This window comes from Leptodactylus fuscus, chromosome 2, assembly GCF_031893055.1.
Source record: "Leptodactylus fuscus isolate aLepFus1 chromosome 2, aLepFus1.hap2, whole genome shotgun sequence".
Lineage (NCBI taxonomy): Eukaryota > Metazoa > Chordata > Amphibia > Anura > Leptodactylidae > Leptodactylus > Leptodactylus fuscus.
In genome coordinates this window covers 120003378-120029998 of record NC_134266.1, presented here as the reverse complement: position 1 = coordinate 120029998, position 26621 = coordinate 120003378, and the positions used below count along the sequence as shown (strand labels likewise).

The 26621-nt window shown below is 41.6% G+C and overlaps 1 protein-coding gene across 1 annotated transcript in view; it reads left to right on the top strand.

The window, feature by feature from the left end:
* Positions 1-1255: 1255 nt before the first annotated feature.
* The window catches only part of ZMYM4 (zinc finger MYM-type containing 4), a 63836-nt gene continuing 38470 nt past the window's right edge, over positions 1256-26621 (top strand). The window contains exons 1-2 of the mRNA XM_075264473.1: positions 1256-1330; positions 14788-15273. Of these exons, the coding sequence (XP_075120574.1) occupies positions 14796-15273 (478 nt within the window). The 5' untranslated portion in view covers positions 1256-1330; positions 14788-14795. The remainder of the gene's footprint in view (positions 1331-14787; positions 15274-26621) is intronic.

Genomic DNA, 26621 nt, shown 5'->3' with positions numbered 1-26621 from the left:
AAAGAAAAGTGAGTACACCAAAATGCAGGTGTACCGATTGACGGTGATCAGTGACCAGGAGGAAAGGGGATTTTTGGACCTAGGGCCTCCTTATGAATGGAGCAGCAGTGCGCTTGAGTGACCAGCAGTCCATTCCCTTCTATGAGACCGCTACCCCACAGCGTTCATAGGGTTCAAACTGGCTTTCACAAAGACATTATTCACTGAATAACCCCTCTCAATAGACTGACACTGAAGTTTTTCACTGGTACTGTTGTGTGAATAAAGCCTAATTTTATTTGATAATATCAGAAAACTCGGAAAAGTTTTGTTGGATTAAAGCGAGTCTAGCACCAATGTAATTGCCTCTAAAGGACTTACATATCATTACACTGTTGGTTAGAGGTATAGCGACCATACCTTTCTATGTCAATATGCAATTGTGCTGCCAAGAATAGAAACTGTATGCAAATTAGTTGTTTGGTGCATGCAGGGCCCAGCCACCCCCTGTGGAATATCCGCTCCCGTCTGTGGTTGCCAGTGCACACGGCAATGGCGGAAAACTAATTTGTGAACAGATTAGAAGTTGATTTTATTGATATCAAAATTACACTTTGGTACAAAATTAGGTAAATTGAATTAGATCCTAATCTATTAGGTTTTTTACATAAACAGTGTAGACATATAGCTGCATTGCTTTGTAAACAGTGTATTTTAGTACCTTAATATTTTATCATTATTGTATAGATTGTGTGAAGGTTGCTATATATAAACATAGCTTTTAGGCTTTTGCAAGTATTTCTTTCATCTTCGTTGAGCTGCTCTGTCAAATTAAAAATGCCATGTACTTTTAGGGGAGCAAACAAAATGGAAGCAGTGAAAATGTGTTCCTGTCTCTTTAAGAGTATGTTGCTAGTGGCCAAATGCATCGAGTGCGCATGTGCAGAGCCCTCCTCCCCACGCATGCCTGTCTACTTAGTTCCCGCCCTTCATCTTTGCGCTTGCGTCCTTTCCCGGGTCTACGGACTGCACCACTCCATCCAATGGATTGGGGAGATTCAGACCGAGTTTATAAATAGATTCTTTGTATGCTTGCTTCCGTCTCGCACTTCCTGCTTGATTTCTGGGCAGATAATGTCGCTGATGGACCACGGCGATGACGTCGTGTAGTTTACTTGTCTAAACGGGCAGGTGTGTGAGCTCAAACAAGAACATTTTCTGTTCCCCTCTGACAGCCATGGAACGGTCTTGACCCGCCCACCTCTCACCCCCCCTGCGGAGTGTTGCAGTTGGACGGGTCCGGGGCCGACATGGCGGAGCGGCGGGACACAGAACCCGGGTTGGCCGGGGGGTAAGGACCGGTTTGTGGGGAGTGGCTTACCGGGAGGGAATTGGTGCTTTGAAAATGCGGGCCTCATGCATGCACAGCTCTGTGGCGCCTTGTGTGTATGATCCCGGCTGCACCTAGACACTTGTGTGTACCCATCTCCACAGATGTACATTCGGTGTAGTAGTGTGCTCACTGAGTTGTGGGAGAAGCCTGTGTGAATGGTGGGCTCATGTGCGAGGAGCAGATGGTTGTGCTGCATTGCCGGTGCAGTGGCCAGAGTGTCATGTCCATTCAGTAGCTGTGTATCTGTGTACAGGGCTGCACATGGATCAGTGCATAGCCTCGCCTCTAAGTCTTTGTGGTGCTGACCGTGCTTGTCTATACATCATATGCCCACAGCTGTATGTATGCACACTCTATAAGTTACACTCTGTGCACACATGCTTTTCTGTAGGCCATGCTATTCTATTCTTGTAAATATTGAGAAACGTTCCATCTAGTAACACACAAGTGGGCTTAAAAGTGAGTTTGGATGATAAATCCAGGTAGGCTCCACAGTGTCAGGACCATAATAAGCAGATGTCCTGAGATGGGTCCAGGCTCCTCTGTTTGAATGCGTATACCGCTGGACTTCTCGCAGGATATATATATATAAGCTAAAATCGATAGTGAGATGGACAGGTTTAGGATGCCAGACCCCCACAATTTAACCATTTGATGATGGTTTAGTGCACTGAAATATAGTGACAGGTTACCTTTAAAAACGAGGTGTAAAAAGCTCAGACTTGACCAATTAATGACCGTCCACTGGGCTAGAAACTTAGGCACGCCAGCTGTTGCTAAACTACAACTCCCAGCATGCATACTTGCTCTGCTGTTCTTGGAACTCCCATGGAAGTGAATGGAGCATGTTGGGAGTTGTAGTTTCATAGCAGCTGGAGTGCCAAAGGATCCCTACACCTGGGCTAGATCATCAACCAAAGATGGGCAGGGGCTTCAGTACCTATCAAATACAGCGTCATATGTTTGTATAATTTCTGTGCATGGTATTGCAGCTCAGTCCAAATTGAGAGGAACTCATGTACGTAACAGCATATGCTGCCACTTTAAGCAGCTGATCTGTGGGGTTCCAGATGTCAGATCTTCAATTGATAGCCTATCCTAAGGCTAGATAGCCGATTAAAAAGTCCTGGAAAACCCCTTTAGGTTAAAGCCCCATGTAGTGGGCCCCAGCAAAACAGTGCTGCAGGAAAAAAAACGGAGCGGCAGCGCATCGTGGTTATTCCTGCAGTGCTTTTTATAAAGTCCGCAGAGGTGTCTGTTGTGCACATTTTTCCGCAGTATGTGGATGGGATTCACTAGAATTTTGCAGTGACTGTAAAATGCTGGGGGTTTTTTTGCATTACGCCTGGGCCTTAAAGGAGTTATCCAGGCAAATTGTTTATATTTTATATAATGGTCCGGTGTTCTCCCAGCACGGTTGGGTTCTGCTGGTCCAGCGTCTTCTCAAAGTGAAACTGCTTGCCGTCTGTGACGCCCTGGTTCCTTTTCGCTGAAGCCGGTCATTGGCCTCAGTGGTCACATGACTTCTGACGCCATTCAGCTGTCTCAGCAGGCCTCAGGAAGAGCCCCGGAATGTCACAGGTAGTGACATGGCATGCCCTTCGCGTGTGGCGGAGATTTCTGCTGGAATATAACAACAGACTGAGAGGACTGGAGCACCGTGGAAAGATATGTATGAATTTTTTTTTCATTTCCCGGGGCTGATTTAAAAAATAAAATTGTTCGTATTTGCCTGGACAATACCTTTAATGCTAAAGCACGGCTTTTTTTTGTTGAAGATTTTGCTGTGTTTTTTTTTTTTGAGCCTTCAGCCTTTCCGCGGGAAAACCGTTTTTTTCAGTCGGACATGTAGAACTTTGTGTTTGGCCGAAAAAAAATGGATTCCCCACAGAGAGGCTGCAGGCGGATAACGGCAGTCACCTTTACAAAACCCATTCAAATAAATGAGTTTTAAAACTGACCGCCCGGAAGCAGTCTCCTGTCCAGTTTCTTGGGGCTGAAGACAGAAACCCGGCGGAGTGGCACAGGGCGGACACTAGGTGCAAGTGTGAACACCCTCTGACTTTGGCTCAAAAAACTGCAGCAAAATCTGCAACAAAAACTAAACAATGCGTTTTCACAACATGGGGCCTTAGCCTAAGGCTGGTCTTACACGACCGTATTGAATGTACGGTCCGCAAGTTGCTGATCGGCAACAGACTCTGCAGACGTCCGTGTCCTGCCGCACTTGGGCGAGTCCGTGCAGTGCCGCAATTCACGGCCATTACGGACATGTTCTATAAATTGTGGACCACGGTTGCGGCCCAGCACACCACGGATAAAATATCCGGTGGTGTAAGAGGCCGCATTGAATATAATGTGTCCGCAAATGGTCCGCAATTCAAAACCCTCAATTGTGGACCATTTGCGGACTTACATTACGGCCGTGTAAGACCAGCCTAAATGTTTATGAACCAGTCTTAGAATTGGTCAGCACTACTGATTGGTCACCAAGCCGAGTGCTATATATTGTGTAGCGGCTGTGCCTTGTATCGCAGCTCAGTCCCATTCACATGACTGGAAGTGAGTTGTAAAAAGGCAATATGACTGAAGAATATGATGTTGCAGACCTGTAGAAGAGGCTTCAGTACTTGCCTGAGTGTTACTGCCCCTTCAGACATCTGATCAGTTGGGCTTGTCAAGGATAGGTCATCAGTATTTAAGTTCCAGAAAACCCCCTTTTTTTAGGTTGTTGCATGAGGTGTCCCATTCATTTGAATGAGTTTGCAGTAATGTGCTTACAGTCAAAATAACCTCCTTCAGATGAGTGGAACTGATGTGCAGATATTTCAAGAGATCTAGCCTCTGTAACCCTGGTGCATTTTCGGTGTATTCCTTTTTTTTTTTCAGCTTTGTAAACGCCTGCTAAAACACTTCAAGAAGTGACATGACACTTTTTTCAGATGCAAATATTCGCTCAATGAACTACTCCTTGAAATCAATTGAAATGGTCTTTTTCAAGCATATTTCAGCATGCAATATGAGCATTTTAAATTAAGAAAAAAGTTACCCGTATTTTCCGGACTATAAGGCGCACATAAAATCCTACGATTTCCTCAGAAATCGTAAGTGCGCCTTATAGTCCGGTGCGCCTTATATATGGAAGCGGCGGCACACGAGGAGTTAAGCGGCTGCCGCCGGCAAAGTCTGCCTGCCGCTTCCATGCATTGCAATGGGAGCGCGCTATTCAAATAGTATTCGTTCATCTCTAACTTCAATTGTAACTTCTTACAATTGAAGTTAGAGATGCGCGAATACTATTTGAATAGCACGCTCCCATTGCAATGTATGGAAGCGACCGCCGCCGGCAAAGTCTGCCTGCCGCTTCAAACGATTCTACCATTAAAATAAGTTCTTTCCTCTGACCACGTCGGAATAGCCTTAAAGGCTATTCGTCTCCTACCTAGCTGCGTCCTCCCCTTCTGTGTCGTCTTCTATGGGCCTCATGGATGACGCATGCGCAGTCGGCTCTGGCTGCGAGAGCCTGTTAGAGCCGACTGCGCATGCGTCATCCATGAGGCCCAAAGAAAACAACACAGAAGGGGCGGACGCAGCTCAGGAAGAAGGCGGCGCTGGCTAAAGGTAGGAGACGAATAGCCTTTAAGGCTATTCCGACGTGGTTAAGAGGACAGAACTTTTTAATGGTAGAATCCCTTTAACTCCTCGCGTGCCGAGCACTTCCATTCATTTCAATGGAAGCGTGCCATTGAAATAAATAGAAGCGGCTGGCACATGGGGGGGTTAAGCGGCCGCTGGCAAAATCGGCGTGCCGCCGCTTTCCATCACATATAAGGCGCACCGGACAGCGCTGCACCTTATAGTTCGGTGCGCCTTATAGTCCGGTGCGCCTTTTATATGGACCTAGGCAGCACTATAAGGCGCTCATGGGCAATGCGCCTTATAGTCCGGTGCGCCTTATAGTCCGCAAAATACGGTAGTTTAAAAAAATATATAAAAAAATTTTAATCTGAAAATTCAAATCACATCAACTCCTTGCCTAGAATGCTTTAAAAAAAAATTAAAAAATTAGGTATCCCTTTATCTGAAAATGTTGTAAACATACTGTAGGTATGACTCAGGTGTGACTCAGAACCAGTAAAGATCCTCTAATTCGTTAAAAAGATAGTTATTTCCTATGAATAAATATGTAACAAGCTCTGCATGTAATGAATTGTACAATATTAATAATTGTATGAAATAATTGAAAATAATTCTGTTAGCATAAGGCCCCAGCTTTTTTTTGTTACAGATTTTGCTGTGGTTTTTGAGCCAAAGCCATAACTGGATTGAGCAGAAGGTACAAGTGCAAGTACTTACTATATACTCTCTCTCTTTTTGTGGCTATTTCTGGCATGGCTCAAAGAAACACAGCAATATCTACAACAAAAAATTTGTGTTTCCGCAATGTGGAGCCTCAACCTTAAGGTCAGGGTTGGTAACATTTTTATTAAATTCTACCCCACCCAAAACTGTTCCCAGCTGCATAGTCCTGATCCAAAGTTCAGAATTTCCTCAGGTTGGTATTAATAAAAATAACACTTGTGCTGCACACAGAAACATAAAAAGATATGGGTGTCAGAACTTGGTGACTAAAGTAATGTTTAGCATTTTTTAAAGGGATCCTATCATTCAAATGGAATTTTTTGTGACTAACACGTCAGAATAGCCTTAAAAAAGGCTATTCGTCTCCTACCTTTTAGATGTCTTCTCCGTACCACCGTTCCATAGAAATCCTGGTTTTCGCCGGTATGCAAATGAGTTCTCTCGCAGCACTGGGGGCAGGCCACAGCGCTCAAACAGCACTGGGGGCGTCGCCAATGCTGCGAGAGAACTCTCCAGCGCCACCTCCATCTTCTTCTGGAACATTCTTTTCCTGTGTCTTTTTCCGTTGCAGGCGGTGAAATTTGTAAGCCTCAGGCCGAGCCGACTGCGCATGCCCGCAGCCACAAGAAAAATGGCCACTTACACAGTTAGTAAGCGGCAATTTTCTTGTGGCCTGTGGGCATGCTCGGCCCGAGGCCTACAAGTTCATGGTCACCACTAGATATGAAGGCTATGACATTCTTTGGCAAGGTGAGGTCTGTCTACATTTTAAAAAATTTTCGTTGTCGGTGGTTGGAAAAAAATCACTAAGTATCTGATCGACATTTCTGTAATAAGTCATGGCACATACACCTGTATTTTGAAACACAAGCCCAGTGTAGTGTTGTAAATATACTGTAGGACAGCCAAATGTTTTCCAGTAGCCTTGCAGATTGAGTTTGGAGAACATTATACAATAGTTTTTATATTTTTCTGCGTTAAAAACACATTTAGGGCTTATTCCCTTGATCGTGTGTATACAGCTCACAGCTAATGGGACAGAGTTCCTTAAAATTGTCGGAACGGACTTTGTTGCCCATAGCAACCAGTCACTGTACACAGAGCGCTGTGGCAATGTAGACCATTTTTCTCTCACACACAATCTGCTCCATTGGCTGTGCGCTGTTTTTTTTTTTTTGGTTTTTTTTTTAATTTTTTTAGAAAGTTTCAGAAGGATTTCTTTTACAAGGACATGCATCTGATCCACAAAACAAAAAATTATAGCATGTCCTAGTCTCTATGGGATCAGTGAAAAAATTCTGGCACATAAGTGCAAGAGGGCTCTGAAAACCAAACTGATGCATATCCAAGAGTCGGACAGAGAAACTATTATGTTATACTCTAGTGGTAATGTATATACATGGTAGTGAGGGGTATTTACTTACCAGCAACTTTATTTGTGAATTATCAGCTCTGTACCAGTCCTCGGATGATTGTATACCAGATATATGTTACCTACTAGAACATCAGCTAAAATGTTTTCTAGGGAACAATTATGATAACTTGAAAACAAATCGGTCATAACAGCTATTTCTTCATGTAAACATAGCTTTCCTATTTGTCTGATGGTGGCGTCTGTGATAGTTTCTTGTAAGTGACACCACACATTGTTGTCGTGGTCTGTTTCAATTTAAGCCTATACATTTTTTATGAAATGTCCATAAAGATTACTTTCCATCCCCTTTGGCATGTCTGTTTTCACAATATAAAATTCCTCACAATATTTTGAGGTTCTGCATTCTGGTGGTCTGTTTTTTTCTGTATGAATAAGTTGGCAACTGGGCGGTACCATACCCCTTGGTTATAGGGTGTCTTTCTGCATAGTCTGTCAGTATGGTTTGAACTGGGTATGTGTCAGGACATCCCCTCCTTTGGCAAGGGAAATGGTTATGGTATATTCAGTAGTCAATGATGTATACACTTCCAAGAGGAATAACAAAACAAAAAAAAATGCTTCATAATGTTTTGTTTTTGTTTTTTTTATACTTGAGTGAAAGTCTTTTCATTTTGGGATTGTAACTATACATGGTTCCTTCAGAAACCCCAAAAATTGGATGACTTAGATTTTTACAGGACATCTCTAGTTTAAGTTTGGGTGGATGCATTGCAGCAAGCACTTCTACTGCTGGTTCTCAGTTGTTTTGTGGAAATCCATGAGTGTCACTTACTTTGAGTAAAAGGCATGGTGGTGTTTTATAGGGGTCAGCAGTTTTATACCTCGGAGGTATGTTTCTATAATCTAGAAAGGTTTTTTTAAAAATTACATATACATTTTATATAGGCAGTAGGAGTGCATGACATGAGAGTATATATATATATTGCTTCACAGTAGAGAAGCTGATCACACCTCTCATAGAAATATTAAAAATTAACCTTTATTTCAGCCTTTAAAATTATGACATACTACATAAACCCAGTATTGAGAAACTACCAATTGTTTCAATAGGGAGCTTGCTACCATGACTTATCGTTTTCTGATAGTAGCTACCTCCCTGAAGGTATATTGCGGTCTTGACTCCTCATAGAGGTCTGTCAACAGGAGATCAATTGCTTTAAAGCTCAGTGTACAATACCCCACCACTTGGAGGTTACTGGCCTTTTGCCACACCAACCAAGGGGAGAGGGGGTCACTGGCTATGTCTCCGTTCAGACCAATACTAAGAGGGTAAAAGTACCGCTAATCTTTGCTAAATTAGACCCAATATATATATTGCCTTTTGGTGTGTTATATTCAGTAGGCTTTATTAAAATGAATAGCTGACAATATACTACATTGACAACTTAATTCTGGTAGAATAATAGGTGCTCTTTATGAGGTACTGGGTTTTCCTGAACAGTGGAACCTATAATTTAAAGGAATCCTATCACTCATACACATTTTTTTCTTAGTAACACGTCGGAATAGCCTTAAGAAAGGCTATTCATCTCCTACCTTTCGTTGTGTTCTCCACGCCGCCGTTCCGTAGGAATCCCGGTTCTTGTCGGTATGCAAATTAGTTCTCTCGCAGCACTGGGAGCGGGCGCAAACGCTCAAACAGCACTGGGGGCGTCCCCAATTCTGCCACATAACTCTCCAGCACCGCCTCCATCTTCGTCAGGAACGTCCTATTCATCCTCTTCTTCTGGCGGTGGCTTATAATTTCTAGGCCTCGGGCAGAGCAGACTGCGCATGCCCACATGCCACGAGAAAATGGCCGCTTCCAATACTGTGCAAGCAGCCATTTTCTCGTGGCCTGTGGGCATGCGCAGTCTGCTCTGCCCTAGGCCTAGAAGTTACAAGCCACCGCCAGAAGAAGAGGACGTTCCTGAATAAGATGGAGGCGGCACTGGAGAGAGTTCTCTGGCAGCATTGGGGACGTCCCCAGTGCTGTTTGAGCACTGGGGCCCACCCCCAGTGCTGCGAGAGAGCTAATTTGCATACCGACAAAACCGGGATTCCTACGGAACGGCGATGCGGAGAAGACAACGAAAGGTAGGAGACCAATAGCCTTTTTTAAGGCTATTCCGACGTGATACTAAGAAAAAAATGTGTTTGTATGATAGGATCCCTTTAAATGGAGTCCTGTTACATCAATAAAGCATATCAAACCGATCTGTGGAAAGGTAGGTTAGAGTCCTCTAATTCAAATGGTGTTTCCATAATGAATTGGTGTCTCCATTGCCGAGATATTTCCATTTTTCCCAGTATGCAATGAGAGCAATGCTACTTACTTCTTTGGAGCAACAGCAACATCATCAATGCTCCAAATATTTCCTTTTTGTCAGTATACAAATTAGCTATCTCAGCCACAGACGCACTGGTTCGCAAGGGGAAAAGAGCATTTGGCTTGGGTAATCGGAATTATTCTATTTGCAGCATTGGGTTCTGGTGACACACTTGTGTTTTAAAGGGCAAACTGAAAAGAATCTCTGTTTATGATCAGAGTATTTGCATTGATGGACCAATATCCATTCTCTTATAATAATCTTCGTAGTTGTTTGTTGTAATACCATGCCATATTATGATATCTAGCTTTTTATATTTCCAATTAGAGAAGAGTGTAAGATAGGGCTAGGTGATTATGACCTAATTCAAAATCAATTAGTCATTTTACCTTGATTATGATTAATTGCGATTATTTAGGTCATGCTACCTGTAACCCTTTCAATACCAGGGGTCTCTGGATATTTTGCACCTCTGGCAGCAAGAGCCGTTTTCACAGTTTTGAGATGGATCATCCAACCCCACCCCCATAACGTTATAATTTTCCGAAAGTAGACACCTGCAGCATTGTCAAAATACCAGTTGGTGCTGTGTTCGAACAGGAACCTTCATGCAATATTTTTTAAAAGTGTATGTTGTATAAAAAAAAAAAAAGATAATAAATGTATATTAGTCACTAAAAGTGCAAACCAAACAAAAAGTTATATGTACCAAACATCCTAAAATTAAGAGTTCAACATGTGCAGAGTTCATTCATATCATTAAGGCATAAACGTGCATGTACATGTTCTCAGAACATTACCAGAACTGGAAGGAGCAAAAATCTGCTTTGAAGCTGGAAATGTTAAAGGGCTCCATCAGCAAAATCATGCTGATAGAGCCCCACATATCCGTGAATAACCTTTAAAAAGGCTATTCAGGCACCGTAAATGTTATATTAAACTACCCCCCAGTTTTAAAATAAAACCCTAAAAAAGAATGTGCTCTACTTACGGATCGTGCACGCTGGGCGGGCATTCAGGGTGTGTCGTCTTCTTCATCCACGCCTCCTCTTCCTCCGATCCCGTCTTCCTCCGGTGCTCGCGAACTGACACTGATAAAAAAAAAAATACCCCCATGTGCCTTACATATTAGTAACCCTTATATGGGGCACACAGGGGTTAATATGAGGGACATGGTGGGGTTAACTGCTATTAATGTGAGGCACATAGAGTCACTGAAACTAAATTAATAACCCCAAATGCCTGACATTAATGCCTGTGTGTTTTACTTTCACTTTACTGTAGCTTCCTCTCCTCCATACGACAGATATCTATAAGACAAAATGAATCCTGGCCACTGACTTATCTGCAGATGTTACATTCTAGGTTCTACAGGACCTTTGATGACATCGCAGTCACGTGACCTTACATGACAAGCCAATCACAGAGCAATCGCACTAAAGGACCCCCCACCTTTGTGTAATTTATGCAGGTTCTTTAAGTCTCTGTGCTCCGTGGATCCTGACTCAAGTATAAGCCGAGGGAGGATTTTTCAGTAAGAGGCTAGTTCACACGGGGGCATGAGGCAGATTTTGACTGCAGATTTCGCCTCAAAATCTGCCTCCATACAATGGTGGTCTATGGAGACTGCTAGCTTTTTTTTTTTTTCTGAAGCAACATGACCTATCTTCAGGCGAATTTCGCCTGAAGAAAGCAATAGAAGTGAATGGGAGGCAAAAAAATGCGACCGAAAACGCCGTGTGTTTTTTTTACAGTCCATTCACTTTAGGGGAGAGGAAAACCGCCTGGCGTTTTTACCGAAAACTGCTCCAAAAAACGACTCAAGGTCAAAAATCAGCTTCCTAATTAGGAAGCAGGTATTTTATTTTTTTTTTTTGGGACCAAAATAAGCCAGGCGGTTTTTACGTGTGAACTAGCCCTAAAAACTGTGCTGAAAAAGTCGGCTTATACTCGAGTATATACGGTGTGTGTGTGTATATATATATATATATATATATATATATATATATATATATATAATATATATTAATCCCATACATCAACTACAACAAGAGCCCGTACTCTCAAAAACACTGATATAGAAGACAAACAAGATTTTTCTGTTATTCACTAATATGTTAAAAATCTCTACTGCACATAGCACACTGTGACTGTGATACCAAAATCTAACTTTTTTGAGATTGCACAGCATATACGTATATAAAAACACAACTTAATATTTCATATATACAACGACCTTCATGCAATTTTGCAGCAAACAGAGATTACAAGCAAAAATTCAAATTTGCCACTAAAGTGCGACTCAAGCAATCCCTTTCTGCAAACAAAATGTACTTTCCAAAAAACTGTAAGATGTGAGGAGTTCATACATACCAGAAATATATATATATATATATATTTATAGGTGCAGGTATTAAAGAAATGCCAAAATCTCAGAAATGTGCAACCAATTTTTGTGCATGCATATTAAATAGGGGTTTAAATAAGAATATCATATAAATATTATAATAATAATATAATTTTATATCCTATAAAAATTGTAAATCTAATGAATAATTATAATCTCTTTATCTTAACTAATATGATAACTTGAGCCAGTTTCAGATTGGTGTAATATGGCAGCCTTATTGCTCACATATTATGGATGCAACCTCTGAAGTTCCTGTGGTTCATTATTACTGATGATAAAGACTCATAATTCTAGATGATGAGTGTTGACTACTGGAAGTTCAGGTGTTTAGTTTGTACTGTGGGTGCAAAAAACCCAAAACACCCACTATTATACCCATCTGAATGCTGCCAATAACTGGTGATATTGTAATGGTGACACTCAAAGGGTGAAAATGTGTTATCTGACTGATGGAACGTTTTCACCTTTCAGAAATGTTTTATATCTTTATATGTTCCATCTCTAGTGATAGCCATTATTGCTATTACTTTAGTGTATAACTGATATCGCCAGGAAGGCAGTTGGCGTATTTTCCTCTATAAAGATCAGGTATGAACAGGACAGGGTCAAGTGTAAACTTTATTGATGACTTGTATATGATGACTGTGTATGTGTTGTGAAAGTGTTTGGTGCAATTCTTTTCGCGCTGCTTCTGGATGATGGTAAACATCTGGATCACAGCGCCAATAGTTTCCTGGTTATGTTCAGAGGAGTATTACATAAGAATATCCCTCTGATTAGGCTCAAAGAGGTATTACATTATCCTTTTATGTGACCGTCAGAGAGCAAAAGTATAGTATGTCCCACATCTCAGGATGCATTATGGCTTATGAAGATGAGCTTGGATTCATTTTAAAGATGATAATCTCATAGCAAGATCATCATGATAGCCCTTACACATTTGGAGTGATTTGCTTTTAGAAACACTGTTGGGAATTGAGATCTGCAGTGGGATCTCAATGCTGAATAGCATTTTCACCAGCCAATCGCTCAGGATCTGAAAGGGTATCACAATGATCTTGATATTATTTTAAAGATGAAATTGAATCCAAGATCATCTTGATAGTCCTAACCAATCCTGATATGGACATTATTAGTAAGGACGTATTACATACGTCCTCTGGTAACAAAAGTGCCATCCTGGGCGGATGTATAAATACATGCGTGGCAGGGAAATGATTAACCTATGCCCCTTTTACAGTACAAGTCCATGTTGGGTGAACACGTCCCAAATGAAACAGTTCACATATGACTTGAGAAAAGTTCTGCAAGGGACCCAAAACCTAGCGGACCCCATTATGGTTTGAGGTAACTGCTTTTTAAACAGACAGACTCTTCGTCTTTCAGGTCATCATGCGAACCCAAACACTAGTGTGTTATCTTTGGTGCTTCCGACTGTGATTGCGTCTCGCCTATGCACCACATTGCCCTGTGACTCACTGAGGTCCATTCACAGGCCTTGTGGTCCCTGACATCAGACAGAAGCGCCAAAGAGACCAGGGAGCTGCACCGGAGATCAAGAGAGGTGAGTAGTACTGTTTTTTTACGTTTGCTCACCTCCCCACGGCTTCTGCTTCTTCTGAAGACCTTGGAGTGTAATAATAACAGTTTTGATTCAGACAGTCCGAGTGAAACTGCAGGTAGAACCTTGTAAATATTGTAAAAACTAATGTGAACAAAATCACGTCTGTTATCCTGGTTGACATTCCGTTTTGATTATTTTGCAAGGCGTCTTTTCTTTCTTTTTTTGTGCTGCAAGATATTGTTTTTACTAATACCACTTTTAGGAAGTGTATGTGTCTTGTGTGTTTTGATGCTTTTCATTGAAATTTTTTGGAGGTTAAAAAACATCAGTTTAAATTTTTTTTTTTCTGCTATGGCAGTTTGGTTGCCTTGTGACATGGCGATGCCGTCATAATATGATATAACATTTTTAATTTTTATTATTTTTAAAGAAACAATTTTTTTTTTCTATTGCATCTTTTGTTGGTGATTGGGTGTTGACATTCCCCTTGTCAAAGAAGTGTGTTTCTGCACAGTCAGACACTGGCCAAACATTGATACTAGTGCCAGAGTCTGTAGGGACACACACCCAGTTGTCAATTTATCAGTTCATTTGCAGGATGAATATCAGGATTCTCATAGTACAGAACATAAGTCGCCCTACAGTATTGTGTAAGGGACAATGTTAGTATTTACTAAGAGAGACCTGTCAGGAGTGGTGACTGGCTCTTTTAAAGAGATAGGCAATCTTCTTCTAGTGGAGAATACCTCTGTAGCTAGACTCCCATAAGGGCTAGTTCACACTGGTCGCAGTGGGGAGGATTTTGGCACCGAGAGTGCCGCGTCACTCTCGGTTCAAAACTCGACTGCCATGTCGCGGCTTCCCCCCTCCGGAGTCAGCTCAAATGAATGGGCCGACACCGGAGGTTGCGGACACCGCGGCTCAACTAGCTGCAGAATCCACCTGAAGAAAAGGCAGCTTGCTTCTTTTTTCTGCTGGTGGCAACGCTAGCGGAAAAAAGAGGCCTGGCGGTCTCCATACACCACCATTGTGAGGGGGCGGATTATGACGTGGATTCCGCGCCATAATCTGCCTCCTCTGTGCCCGTGTGAATGGGCCCTTAGACATGATGCAAGGCATTTTTGTTTTTATGACACCTCCCCCCAATTATTGCTATAACAAAAAGATAAATTATATTGAATTTGGTTTTGTTAAACTTGTGTGTAGACATTTGATTGTAACCAAGAAGGCAGATGTTACAAAGCAATCTACTGACAAAACAAAATGCCATTCTCCAATTTTTATCATTGGTATATGAACCTGCTGAATACTAATTTTCCATTTTTTTCCATTTAGGTTGAAGTATGGATGCCAATATTGATAACCGAGAAAAGCCTGTGGTTTTAGGAAACTCTCACAAGAAGCAGTCTACAAAAGTACCAGAAGAATCCCTATTAGATGAAAATTATTTCATGAACTCGGAGGTGCTGACGGGAATTCCAGGTATTACTAGTGAGGATGACCAGGATTATTTGCTGACGGGCGGCACTTCCTCCACACTACACTCCCTACATAGTATGGAAAAAGAGAGGACTACTACAGAGCACAAAACAGAAGGTGAAAGGGAAATTCATATCAGTAACTTGAGACTTACAGATTTCCTCCCTCAGCTAAACAAGGAGTCTATGCTACAAACAATCCAAAAAGACTTAAGTTTATCCAGAGAAAGAGCAGTCCAAGAATCATACACATCCAAGGAAGCAGGTCGAGCAGGGATATTCCAAGACACGTTTTCTAGAGAATCAGATTGCAGAGTGAAAGGAAGTTTTGACACAAAACAAGGTAAATGGATTTAAGTTCTGAAAAACATTAACATTTCACAGGATTTTAAATGGTCTCTCCTGTTTCAACTAGCTGATGTATTTGTGCTGAAATACTTATTAATAGAGATGAGCGAGTAGTATTCGATCGAATACTCGTATCGGTCGAATACCATGCGGGAAAATTCCATTGAATTCAATGCAAAAACCTCCTCGTGCTCCTCATCCTGCTACTTCCGGAACTTGGAGGATCCAATGTGTCAAACTTTGGTTTCCATGGAAACCGGAACAACTTTCCTGTTTTTTCCCCATAGACTATAATGTTATTCGATATTCGATCGAATACTACTCGCTCATCTTTACTTATTAAGAATGTTGGTTACCAGGTGTCTCTGTTCTCGCTACCTTGTTGTCCACTGCCTGAAAAAGAACTGGTTGCCATTTGTGTTAGATCCGGTGCTTGTTCATGTCAAGTCATTCTCTAGTGGTAGATATGCTGAGATCGATTACAGAATGTGGAGGTGGGGTTTACTCTCATAGTCACAAGCAATGCTTTCCCCTTGTTTGTGAGCAATCCCTCTTCTTAATGCACAATATTGTTTCCAATATTAACCCCTCCCTGTCCAATGCAAGGTGCATTGTACTAGCATAATAATTACTACTATATATGGCATCATAGGTGTGAAGATTGCTAGACAACGCAACAGTGCTGTTTGGATAGCCTTCCTGCATTTTCTCAACTATGCACACAAGTACTGTTGTAGAAAGTAGTAATAGTAATTTGCACATAATTAATGCATTGATGGGAATTCAGCTACAGGAAATCCCATTACCTACTATAACACACCTACTAGGAATGTAGAGAACAGCTGGAAGTGCAGCAAGATTGGAGATGTACGGGCAAAATAAAGAATGCAATGAGTAGCATGTAAGCACCAGACCATGGGTTTTTCTTTTTTAGATTTGAGCAGAGTACACTACAAGAACATGAAGATAATTCAAAAGGGTTTTCTCCATATGCAAGTGTTTTTTTTTTTTGTTTTTTTTTATAAAAGCCTACTGGTTATGATTTGTGTATTGCCTTACTGCAAATACAGTATTCTAGGGTGTAAGCTATATGCTTTATGGAAGGGTTAGTTATCTGTTTACATAAAGGAATCCATTGAAAGGGGTTATATGGGTTTAGGAAACATGACATGACTTGTATCCATCCTGTAGGTTATGTCCAGAGCTCATCTTCATTAACCCCCCCCCCCCCAGTTCTGGAAGAGCCCTGCTTGGGCTTTGAGCAAAGTGCATTGAAGTACAAGGACGGTTCTAAACTCCGGAACTGCGTAATCCACATATATTTAGGTTAGGGGCCACACAGTGGCTCAGTGGTTAGCACTGCAGTCTTGCAGCGCTGGGTCCTGGTGTTCAAATCCCGCCAAGGGCAAAAAACCATCTGCAAGGAGTTTGTATGTTCTCCCCGTGTTTGCATGGATTTCCATCCCATATTCCAAAAAAGACATACTGATAGGGAAAAATGTACATTGTGAGCTCTATGTGGGGCTCACAATCTACATTTAAAAAAAAAACATATATTTAGGTTAAAGTGGTGGTTCATGACAGTGCAGGGAGAGGAGAAAATAATTTTATTTTTCTCCTATCTCTGTTACTTCAGATAACCCAATATCAACCATTATACATTATTATTCAGAAGTTCTTGCCATTTCACTCGTTATACAGTCCTATGAAAAAGTTTGGGCACCCCTATTAATCTTAATCATTTTTAGTTCTAAATATTTTGGTATTTGCAACAGCCATTTCAGTTTGATATATCTAATAACTGATGGACACAGTAATATTTCAGGATTGAAATGAGGTTTATTGTACTAACAGAAAATGCGCAATATGCATTAAACCAAAATTTGACCGGTGCAAAAGTATGGGCACCTCAACAGAAAAGTGACATTAATATTTAGTACATCCTCCTTTTGCAAAGATAACAGCCTCTAGTCGCTTCCTGTAGCTTTTAATCAGTTCCTGGATCCTGGATAAAGGTATTCTGGACAAACAATTCAAGTTCAGTTAAGTTAGATGGTCGCCGAGCATGGACAGCCCACTTCAAATCATCCCACAGATGTTCAATGATATTCAGGTCTGGGGACTGGGATGGCCATTCCAGAACATTGTAATTGTTCCTCTGCATGAATGCCTGAGGATTTGGAGCGGTGTTTTGGATCATTGTCTTGCTGAAATATCCATCCCCGGCGTAACTTCAACTTCGTCACTGATTCTTGAACATTATTCTCAAGAATCTGCTGATACTGAGTGGAATCCATGCGACTCTCAACTTTAACAAGATTCCCGATGCCGGCATTGGCCACACAGCCCCAAAGCATGATGGAACCTCCACCAAATTTTACAGTGGGTAGCATGTGTTTTTCTTGGAATGCTGTTTCTTTTTGGACGCCATGCATAACGCCTTTTTTTATAACCAAACAACTCAATTTTTGTTTCCAAAATGAAGCTGCCTTGTCCAAATGTGCTTTTTCATACCTCAGGCAACTCTATTTGTGGCGTACGTGCAGAAACGGCTTCTTTCTCATCACTCTCCCATACAGCTTCTATTTGTGCAAAGTGCGCTGTATAGTTGACCGATGCACAGTGACACCATCTGCAGCAAGATGATGCTGCAGCTCTTTGGAGGTGATCTGTGGATTGTCCTTGACTGTTCTCACCATTCTTCTTCTCTGCCTTTCTGATATTTTTCTTGGCCTGCCACTTCTGGGCTTAACAAGAACTGTCCCTGTGGTCTTCCATTTCCTTACTATGTTCCTCACAGTGGAAACTGACAGGTTAAATCTCTGAGACAACGTTTTGTATCCTTCCCCTGAACAACTATGTTGAACAATCTTTGTTTTCAGATCATTTGAGAGCGGACTGTCCATGTTCGGCGACCATCAAACTTAACTGAACTTGAATTGTTTTGTAGAAAGAAATGGTCCAAAATACCTTCATCCAGGATCCAGGAACTGATTAAAAGCTACAGGAAGCGACTAGAGGCTGTTATCTTTGCAAAAGGAGGATCTACTAAATATTAATGTCACTTTTCTGTTGAGGTGCCCATATTTTTGCACCGGTCAAATTTTGGTTTAATGCATATTGCGCATTTTCTGTTAGTACAATAAACCTCATTTCAATCCTGAAATATTACTGTGTCCATCAGTTATTAGATATATCAAACTGAAATGGCTGTTGCAAACACCAAAATATTTAGAACTAAAAATGATTAAGATTAATAGGGGTGCCCAAACTTTTTCATAGGACTGTATGCTGTGGTCAATGTCTTGTTAATGGAAAAAAAAAACCACACACGATAACCGCTTCCGTAACGATCCCTAAAGAAAATGAGTACCGTATGTACTCGAGTATAAGCCGACTTTTTCAGCACATTTTTCATGCTGAAAAAGCTCTCCTCGGCTTATACACGAGTCAGGGTCCACAGAGCGCAGAAAACTGGAAGGGGGGAGAGCCTTTAGTGCTACTGCTCTGTGATTGGCTTGTCATGAGGTCACGTGACTGTGATGTCATCAAAGGTCCTGTAGCCACTGGTATGTAAAATCTGCAGATAAGGTTGAGTCTAAAGCCTAGTAGCTCTTCCCACACCAGAGTCCGATCACATGGTCATGACGTCATCAGAGGTCCTTTAGTCCACTAAGATTTAGCATCTACCCTGCAGATGAGTGGCCAGGATTCATTGTGTCTTATGGAAGATGTCTGTTGTATGGAGGAGAGGAAGCTACAGTACAGTGACACGTACAGGTACCTTCCTTTAGTTACTCTGCCTATTAATGTCAGGCATTTGGGGTTATTAATTTAGTTTCAGTAACTCCATGTGCCTCACATTAATAGCAGTTAACCCCATCATGTCCCTCATATTAACCCCTGTGTGCCCCATATAAGGGTTACTAATATGTGAGACACATGAGGGTTCTAATGAAGGACCTTAATTATGACGATACCTAATTATTACCTCCATATGTCCCACATATCAGTAACTCTTGTGTGAGGCACACAGGGGGTTAATGTGAGGGATATGATGGGGTTAACTTCTATTACTATGAACCCTATGGAGTTACTGAGCTGTAATGCACATGACCAGACTTTTTATCTGCGATGGTGGATTTCCCCCCCCCCCCCCCCCTCGGCTTATACTCGAGTCAATAAGTTTTCACAGTTTTTTTGTGGTAAAATTAGGGGTCTCGGCTTATATTCGGGTCGGCTTATACTCGAGAATATACCGTATTTTTCGGACTATAAGACGCACCCAGGTTTTAGAGGAGAAAAATAGGGGAAAAAAAATTTCAGGCAAAAAATGGTAAAATATTTAATGTATGGGAGTTGTAGTTTTGGAACAGCTGCAAGGCCACATTGACAGGTGACCCTGCAGCTGTATGGGGATGTATAGGGCGTTTTTTTTGTGGGGCCAGGTGTACTTTTTAGTTATACCATTTTGGGAAATGTTTATTGCTTAGATCACCTTTTATTTAATTCAGAGGCAAAACAGAGAGAAAAACCCGGCGGTATAGCACTTTTGATTTTGACGTTCACTGTACATAAAAATATTAGTAGACCGGGCATTTTCAGACACAGGGATACCTAATGTGTATGTTTCACAGTAATGTTATACTTTTATATGTATTCTAGGGAAAGGAGGTGAACTTTTATTTATTTTATTTTTTATTATATTTTTTTTAAGTGTTTTTTTTTTTTTTTTTTACTATTTTATTATCCCCCGCCTAGGGGGCTTGAACCTGCAATCATTTGATTGCAAGTCCCATAGACGGCAATACAAGTGTATTGCCGTCTATGGGAGATTCTATACATTACTATCGCGGAGTGTCATAGACCAGCCGCGATAGTAATATATAGCTATGACAGGCCTGGGAGCCTTCATTAGGCTCCCGGCTGTCATCGGAACAGGTCGGCTCTTGCGGCCTCGCAGTGCAGGAGCCGGCCTGCATCACTAAAGGTATGGGGCCCCGGGGCTAACTAACTGCCGGGACCTGCGGAGGAGGAGCGGATTTACAGCATGGCCGCGCTACTGCCACCGCTGGTTTTCTTCAGCGGCAGGAGCGTGGCAATCTGCAGTCCCCGGCAGCTAAGACACTCCCCGGCATCTGCTGTAATAGACCGGGGAAAACCGCCAAAAACCTTAAAATTCAGATGTATCCACAAAATACAAGGTCTTGTAAAGCTACATTGAAATAAAATATAAAAAGTTATAAAAAAACTGGAATGCAGACAGGGATAAAATGTTATTGGTTTAAAGAGGCTGTCCAACTAAACATAATTTTCTAATTAGACCAGGAGAGGTGAAAAAACAAAACAAAACATACTCGCCTGTCTCCGGTGTTCTCCCAGGGCATTCCGATGCTTCAGTTTGGTTGCCCTCTTACTGTGGGATTTTGTGCTGGCTGTAACGTCCTGGTTCCCTTTGTCTAAGACAGCAGGCACGTGACTGCTTAGACGAATCGACAGCCTCCGAAACGCAACCCTTCTTGAGGCCACTGATTGGTGTCAGCGGTCACGTGTGGTGAGTACTTTCGACTGAAAACAACAGAGTTGCAGGACCAAACCACGCTGGGAGTTGTTGGAGCACCAAGAACAGGTAAGTATGGATTTCTTTTATTTTTTTTCACCTCGGCCAGCCTAATTAATACATTAATACATTCTAGCCTGGACAAGCCCTCTAAGGCTAAGATGTGTTAGATCGCTGAAGGGTTAAAATGCACACCAGAGTTGTGTGTCAGTAATATTTATTTGAGCCATAAATTCAAAATTGGCAATACAAAAGTGATAATTTGAAGAGAGTTTTTGCAGTTATAATATGACTGGTAGGGGGTTGAGGTAAATGGGATGTAGATGCAATACCATAGACAGTAGTCTCTGCTAACTTCCTCCCAGGAGTCACATACATATTGTCCACAGATGATGATGATGAATTATCATCTCATCTTTAAAATGATACCAAGATCTCCATGATAGATAGAGCACAGATTTAGGGGCCATTCAAATCACGTTTTGATCATCAGTTTAATGGATGAGTTTTGTGGAGTTAAAAAAAACTGATGCGAAAAACAAACAAGTTTTTATGGGGTAAACGGTGAGTCTGACCTATTTAATTGTGTTGCTGATTTAATATGCTTCACCCTGGTGCTAGACTCCTTTCAAGTTATTTCTGACATCCTCCATAATAGTAGGAACTGAATAGTAGAAACTAGGATCTCCACTGTATAATCGAAAAATAACCGAAACTGAACATCAACCATGATCACCGAAAAATAACCAAGATTGAACATCAACCAGGATAACCAATGTGATTTTGTGCTAACCTCCAGAGCTCTGCAAAAATAACATACATAAAGTCCCTCTAAATGTGTACTCCAAAAGCTAAAAAGCACAGTCGTCCTTCCCTTCTGAGCCCTGCTGTGTGACTAAAAAAGCAGTTTATGCCCATATATGCAACTTTTTTGTACCCGGTATAGCCCACTTAATAGTTTTAGGACTGCGTGTCTCTGATGACACAAGGTGATCACAATGTATTGAGAATTGAAGTTGCATATTTCTTTAAAAATTCTAATTTTCAATTTGAAAATTAAGTTTTGGGAAGCACTTAAGCTCGAAATGATAATACCCCTTGAGAAATTCCTTGAGGGATATAATTTCTAAAGTGGAGTCACTTTGGGGGGTTTCCAGTGTTTTGGTACTTTAGGGGCTCTGCAAATTTGACATGACACCCGAAAACTATTACAGCAAAATCTGCCCTCCAAAAGCCAAATAGCGCTCTTTACATTCTGAGCCCTGTCATGTACTCACAGCAGTTTGCAACCACATATGGGGTATTGCTGTGTTTGTGAGTAATCATTTAGAAAACTGCAGGGTGCTTTTTCTCCTTTTAACCCATTGAGAAAAAAAAAACTTAAGGGATAAAATAATATTTAATTAAAATTTAATAATTAGTAATTTTTCATTTACACATCCCAATGTTAATACAATCAGTGAAACTGTTGTTGGGTCAAAGTGCTTACCGTATTTTACGGACTATAAGGCGCACTGGACTATAAGCCGCATTGCCCATGAGCGCCTTATAGTCCGTCTCGGTTCATATATAAGGCGCACCGGACTATAAGCCGCAGTCCGGTGCGCATTATATGTTATTGAAAGCGGCAGCAGGCAGACTTTGCCAGCGGCCGCTTAACCCCCCACGTGCCAGCCACTTCTATTGGAAGCGCTCGGCAGGCGAGGTGGGGCTCTATCAGCAAAATCATGCTGATAGAGCCCAACCGTAAAAGTTAGATTAAACTACCCCCCCCGTTTTAAAATAAAAGCCTGAAACAGAATGTGAAACTTACCGAGCGGTGCAGGGTGGGCGGGCATTCAGGCCTCCTCTTCCTCCGATGTTCCGTCCTCCTCCTCCGCCGCTCGCTAACTGATAATGGCCTGGGCCCGGCCATTATCAGCGAGCGCCGGAGGAGAAGGACGGAACATCGGAGGAAGAGGAGGCCTGAATGCCCGCCCGCCCGCCCTGCACCGCTGGGTAAGTTTCACGTTCTGTTTCAGGCCGGCGTGACAGCAGGGCTGCCGGACACTTCCCATTCATTTCTATGGGAGCCGGCATGTGAGCGCTCCCCATAGAAATGAATGGACTGCTTTTTTCCATTCATTTCTATGGGGAGCGCTCGCATGCCGGCTCCCATAGAAATGAATGGGAAGTGTCTGTCCATTCATTTCTATGGGGAGTGCTCGCATGCCGGCTCCCATAGAAATGAATAGGAAGTGTCCGGCAGCCCTGCTGTAACGCCGGCGTGTACGGCTGTGATACACGCCGGCGTTCTGTAGTGTGAATGCACCCTTACGGTGCCTTTTATGTATGTATGGAAGCGGCACGCAGACTTTGCCGCCGCTTCCATCCATATATAAGCCACACCGGACTATAAGCCGCACTTACGATTTCTGAGGAAATCGTAGGTTTTTATGTGCGCCTTATAGTCCGGAAAATACGGTACTATAACCTTTCATAAATTCATTGAGCTGAGTAGTTTCCAACATGGGGTCATTTTTGGAGGGTTTTTTGTTTTGGGACTCTAAGGGCTCTGCAAATGAGACATGGCACCTGAAAACCATTCCAGCAAAATTTGCTTTTCAAATGATCAGTGTCCCTCCTTCCCGTCTGTGTGCTGCGGTGTGCCCAAACATCAGTTTACTTCCACATGTGAGGTATTTATGTTCTCGGAAGAAGTTGCATATTGTTTGTGAGATGCATTTTCTCCTTTATCCCCTTTGTGAATGTGTTACTTTTAGGGCTAAATAAATGTGTAAAAAAATATTTAAAAAATGAAATGTCTAAATTTCACCTCCAATATTGTTTTAATTCCCATGAAATGCTAACAAACTTCTAAAATGAGAGTTTTTGAGGAGTACAGTTTTGTAAATTGGGTAAGTTATCGGTTTCTAACATATATGCCTTTCAAATCTCCTGCAGAACTGAAGTGGTCACTAACAAATGGGGTTGGGAAATTTTCCTGTAATTCTGGAAAATTCCTTTTTTTTTTTTTTTAACATCCAAAATGAATTGAAGGAGGATTAGAAGAACATGCTAATATAAAGCAGAGATAGTGTAGATAATATTTATTCAAGTATTTGGGTGGCATGAAAAGCAGCGCATTTCACATTTTGAAAATTGTGAATTTTTCTAAATTTCCATCAAATTTCCTATTTATTTATTTTTTTAAGAAATAAATACAAAAATATTGACCAATGTTTACCACTAACATGAAGTTTAGTGTGTCAGGAAAAACACTATATCAAAATGTATTGGGCTTAAATATTTGGTATGAAGGCATGCATTTTTCCACAACAGTGCAATGTCTATAGAGCTCAGTGAAAAAATATTAAATTGTTAACTTTGCCTAAAAGTTTCTCAATTGAACATCTTCAGGCCTGTTCCCTGGAGACTCCACATCCCCAATTTAACAGAACAGAATCTGCTGCTATTATTCTGATACCAAATACCACAGTGTAACTTCAGAGACCTGGTGTTGGGGTCACAATATCCACTAGGCAAGCTGAACCTCCGGCCTTAGGCAGCACTTTACCAGGAGGGCAGATGGCAGTTCAACCGACTGCCCTGAACTCCTGTACAACCACGCACACATCTGTGTATGTGGTAGAAAATTGTATATATTTGAGCCTTGGTCCGGAGTCCTATTTCTCTCTTGACTGCCTTTGAGGAACACATCATATACCAACGGGTCCTTGAGTCAAAGGAGCAAAAAGACTTCAGACAGGAAGAGAAAGAGAAGGGTTTGCGCTCTAAGTTAGTGTATGTAAGCTTTATATGTGTACTGTGACTGTGAGTTTATATGTGTGTGCACATTATGATCTATTTCTCTAGGTCTGTGTGCTTGGTGTAATTTTTAGTATGTGCCCTTATTTTTGGTGTATATATGTATATACAAATGTAGCCAATTTAACCCGAACTTCTGGCTCAGCACAAGGCAATGATAAGTGATTGAAAATGTTTTTCCAATGACTTAATGGTTTTTGCTGTGTTCTGTTATCAAATATCACAGAAGACAACAAGATTATCTATCTATCTATCTATCTATCTATCTATCTATCTATCTGTCTGTGTGTGTGACACTTGTGCACAATTGTTTGTGGAGAAAGGATTCCTCTCCTATGTAAAGTATCAGACAGAGGCCCTCTTCTGTTAATTAGTCAATTCAGACAGGGAATGTGTTCAACTCTTTCCCAAATAAGTCGACTGGGTCTCCACTGCATGATAGAGCTGAGACCTGGTGGCCATGCCTGGGTTGATCATGAGCATTATTTACATCCCTGATGGTCACCCTCACCCCGAACCCTCTACTAATTAGTTTGATTACAGGCAGGTTCAACAGGTTTTTAAGCCTGTGCGTTTATTTTGCAACAAAAAAGGAACTGACAGACAAAATAAACAAGCCATAGCTTCAGGCAAAAATCGTAACACAAAACCTGCTCGTCTGAGAGACTAACTAAACACAGGTACTATAACTATACCTGTGGCTTGCTTCAGCCACATGAAGTGAGGAATCTGGGGGAGATATAGTGTCCTTCCAAAACTTTCCCTGTCACTTTTTCACTCTCTCTATATATATATATATATATATATATATATATATATATAATATATATATATAATATATTATATATACAGTGGGGCAAAAAAGTATTTAGTCAGTCACCAATAGTGCAAGTTCCACCACTTAAAAAGATGAGGCGTCTGTAATTTACATCATAGGTAGACCTCAACTGTGAGAGACAAAATTAGAAAACAAATCCAGAAAATCACATTGTCTGATTTTGTAAGAATTTATTTGCAAATTATGGTGGAAAATAAGTATTTGGTCACCTACAAACAATCAAGACTTCTGGCTCTCACAGATCTGTAACTTCTTCTTTAAGAGTCTCCTCTTTCCTCCACTCATTACCTGTAGTAATGGCACCTGTTTAAACTTGTTATCAGTATAAAAAGACACCTGTGCACACCCTCAAACAGTCACACTCCAAACTCCACTATGGTGAAGACCAAAGAGCTGTCAAAGGACACCAGAAACAAAATTGTAGCCCTGCACCAGGCTGGGAAGACTGAATCTGCAATAGGCAATCAGCTTGGGTTGAAGAAATCAACTGTGGTAGCAATAATTAGAAAATGGAAGACATACAAAGACCACTGATAATCTCCCTCGATCTGGGGCTCCACGCAAAATCTCACCCGTGGGGTCAAAATTATCACAAGAATGGTGAGCAAAAATCCCAGAACCACGCGGGGGGACCTAGTGAATGAACTGCAGAGAGCTGGGACCAATGTAACAAAGCCTACCATCAGTAACACACTACGCCGCCAGGGACTCAGATCCTGCAGTGCCAGACGTGTCCCACTGCTTAAGCCAGTACATGTCTGGGCCCGTCTGAAGTTTGCTAGAGAGCATTTGGATGATCCAGAAGAGTATTGGGAGAATGTTCTATGGTCTGATGAAACCAAACTGGAACTGTTTGGTAGAAACACAACTTTTCGTGTTTGGAGGAAAAAGAATACTGAGTTGCACCATCAAACACCATACCTACTGTAAAGCATGGGGGTGGAAACATCATGCTTTGGGGCTGTTTCCCTGCAAAGGGGCCAGGACGACTGATCTGGGTACATGAAAGAATGAATGGGGCCATGTATAGTGAGATTTTGAGTGCAAACCTCCTTCCATCAGCAAGGGCATTGAAGATGAAACGTGGCTGGGTCTTTCAACATGACAATGATCCAAAGCACACCGCCAGGGCAACGAA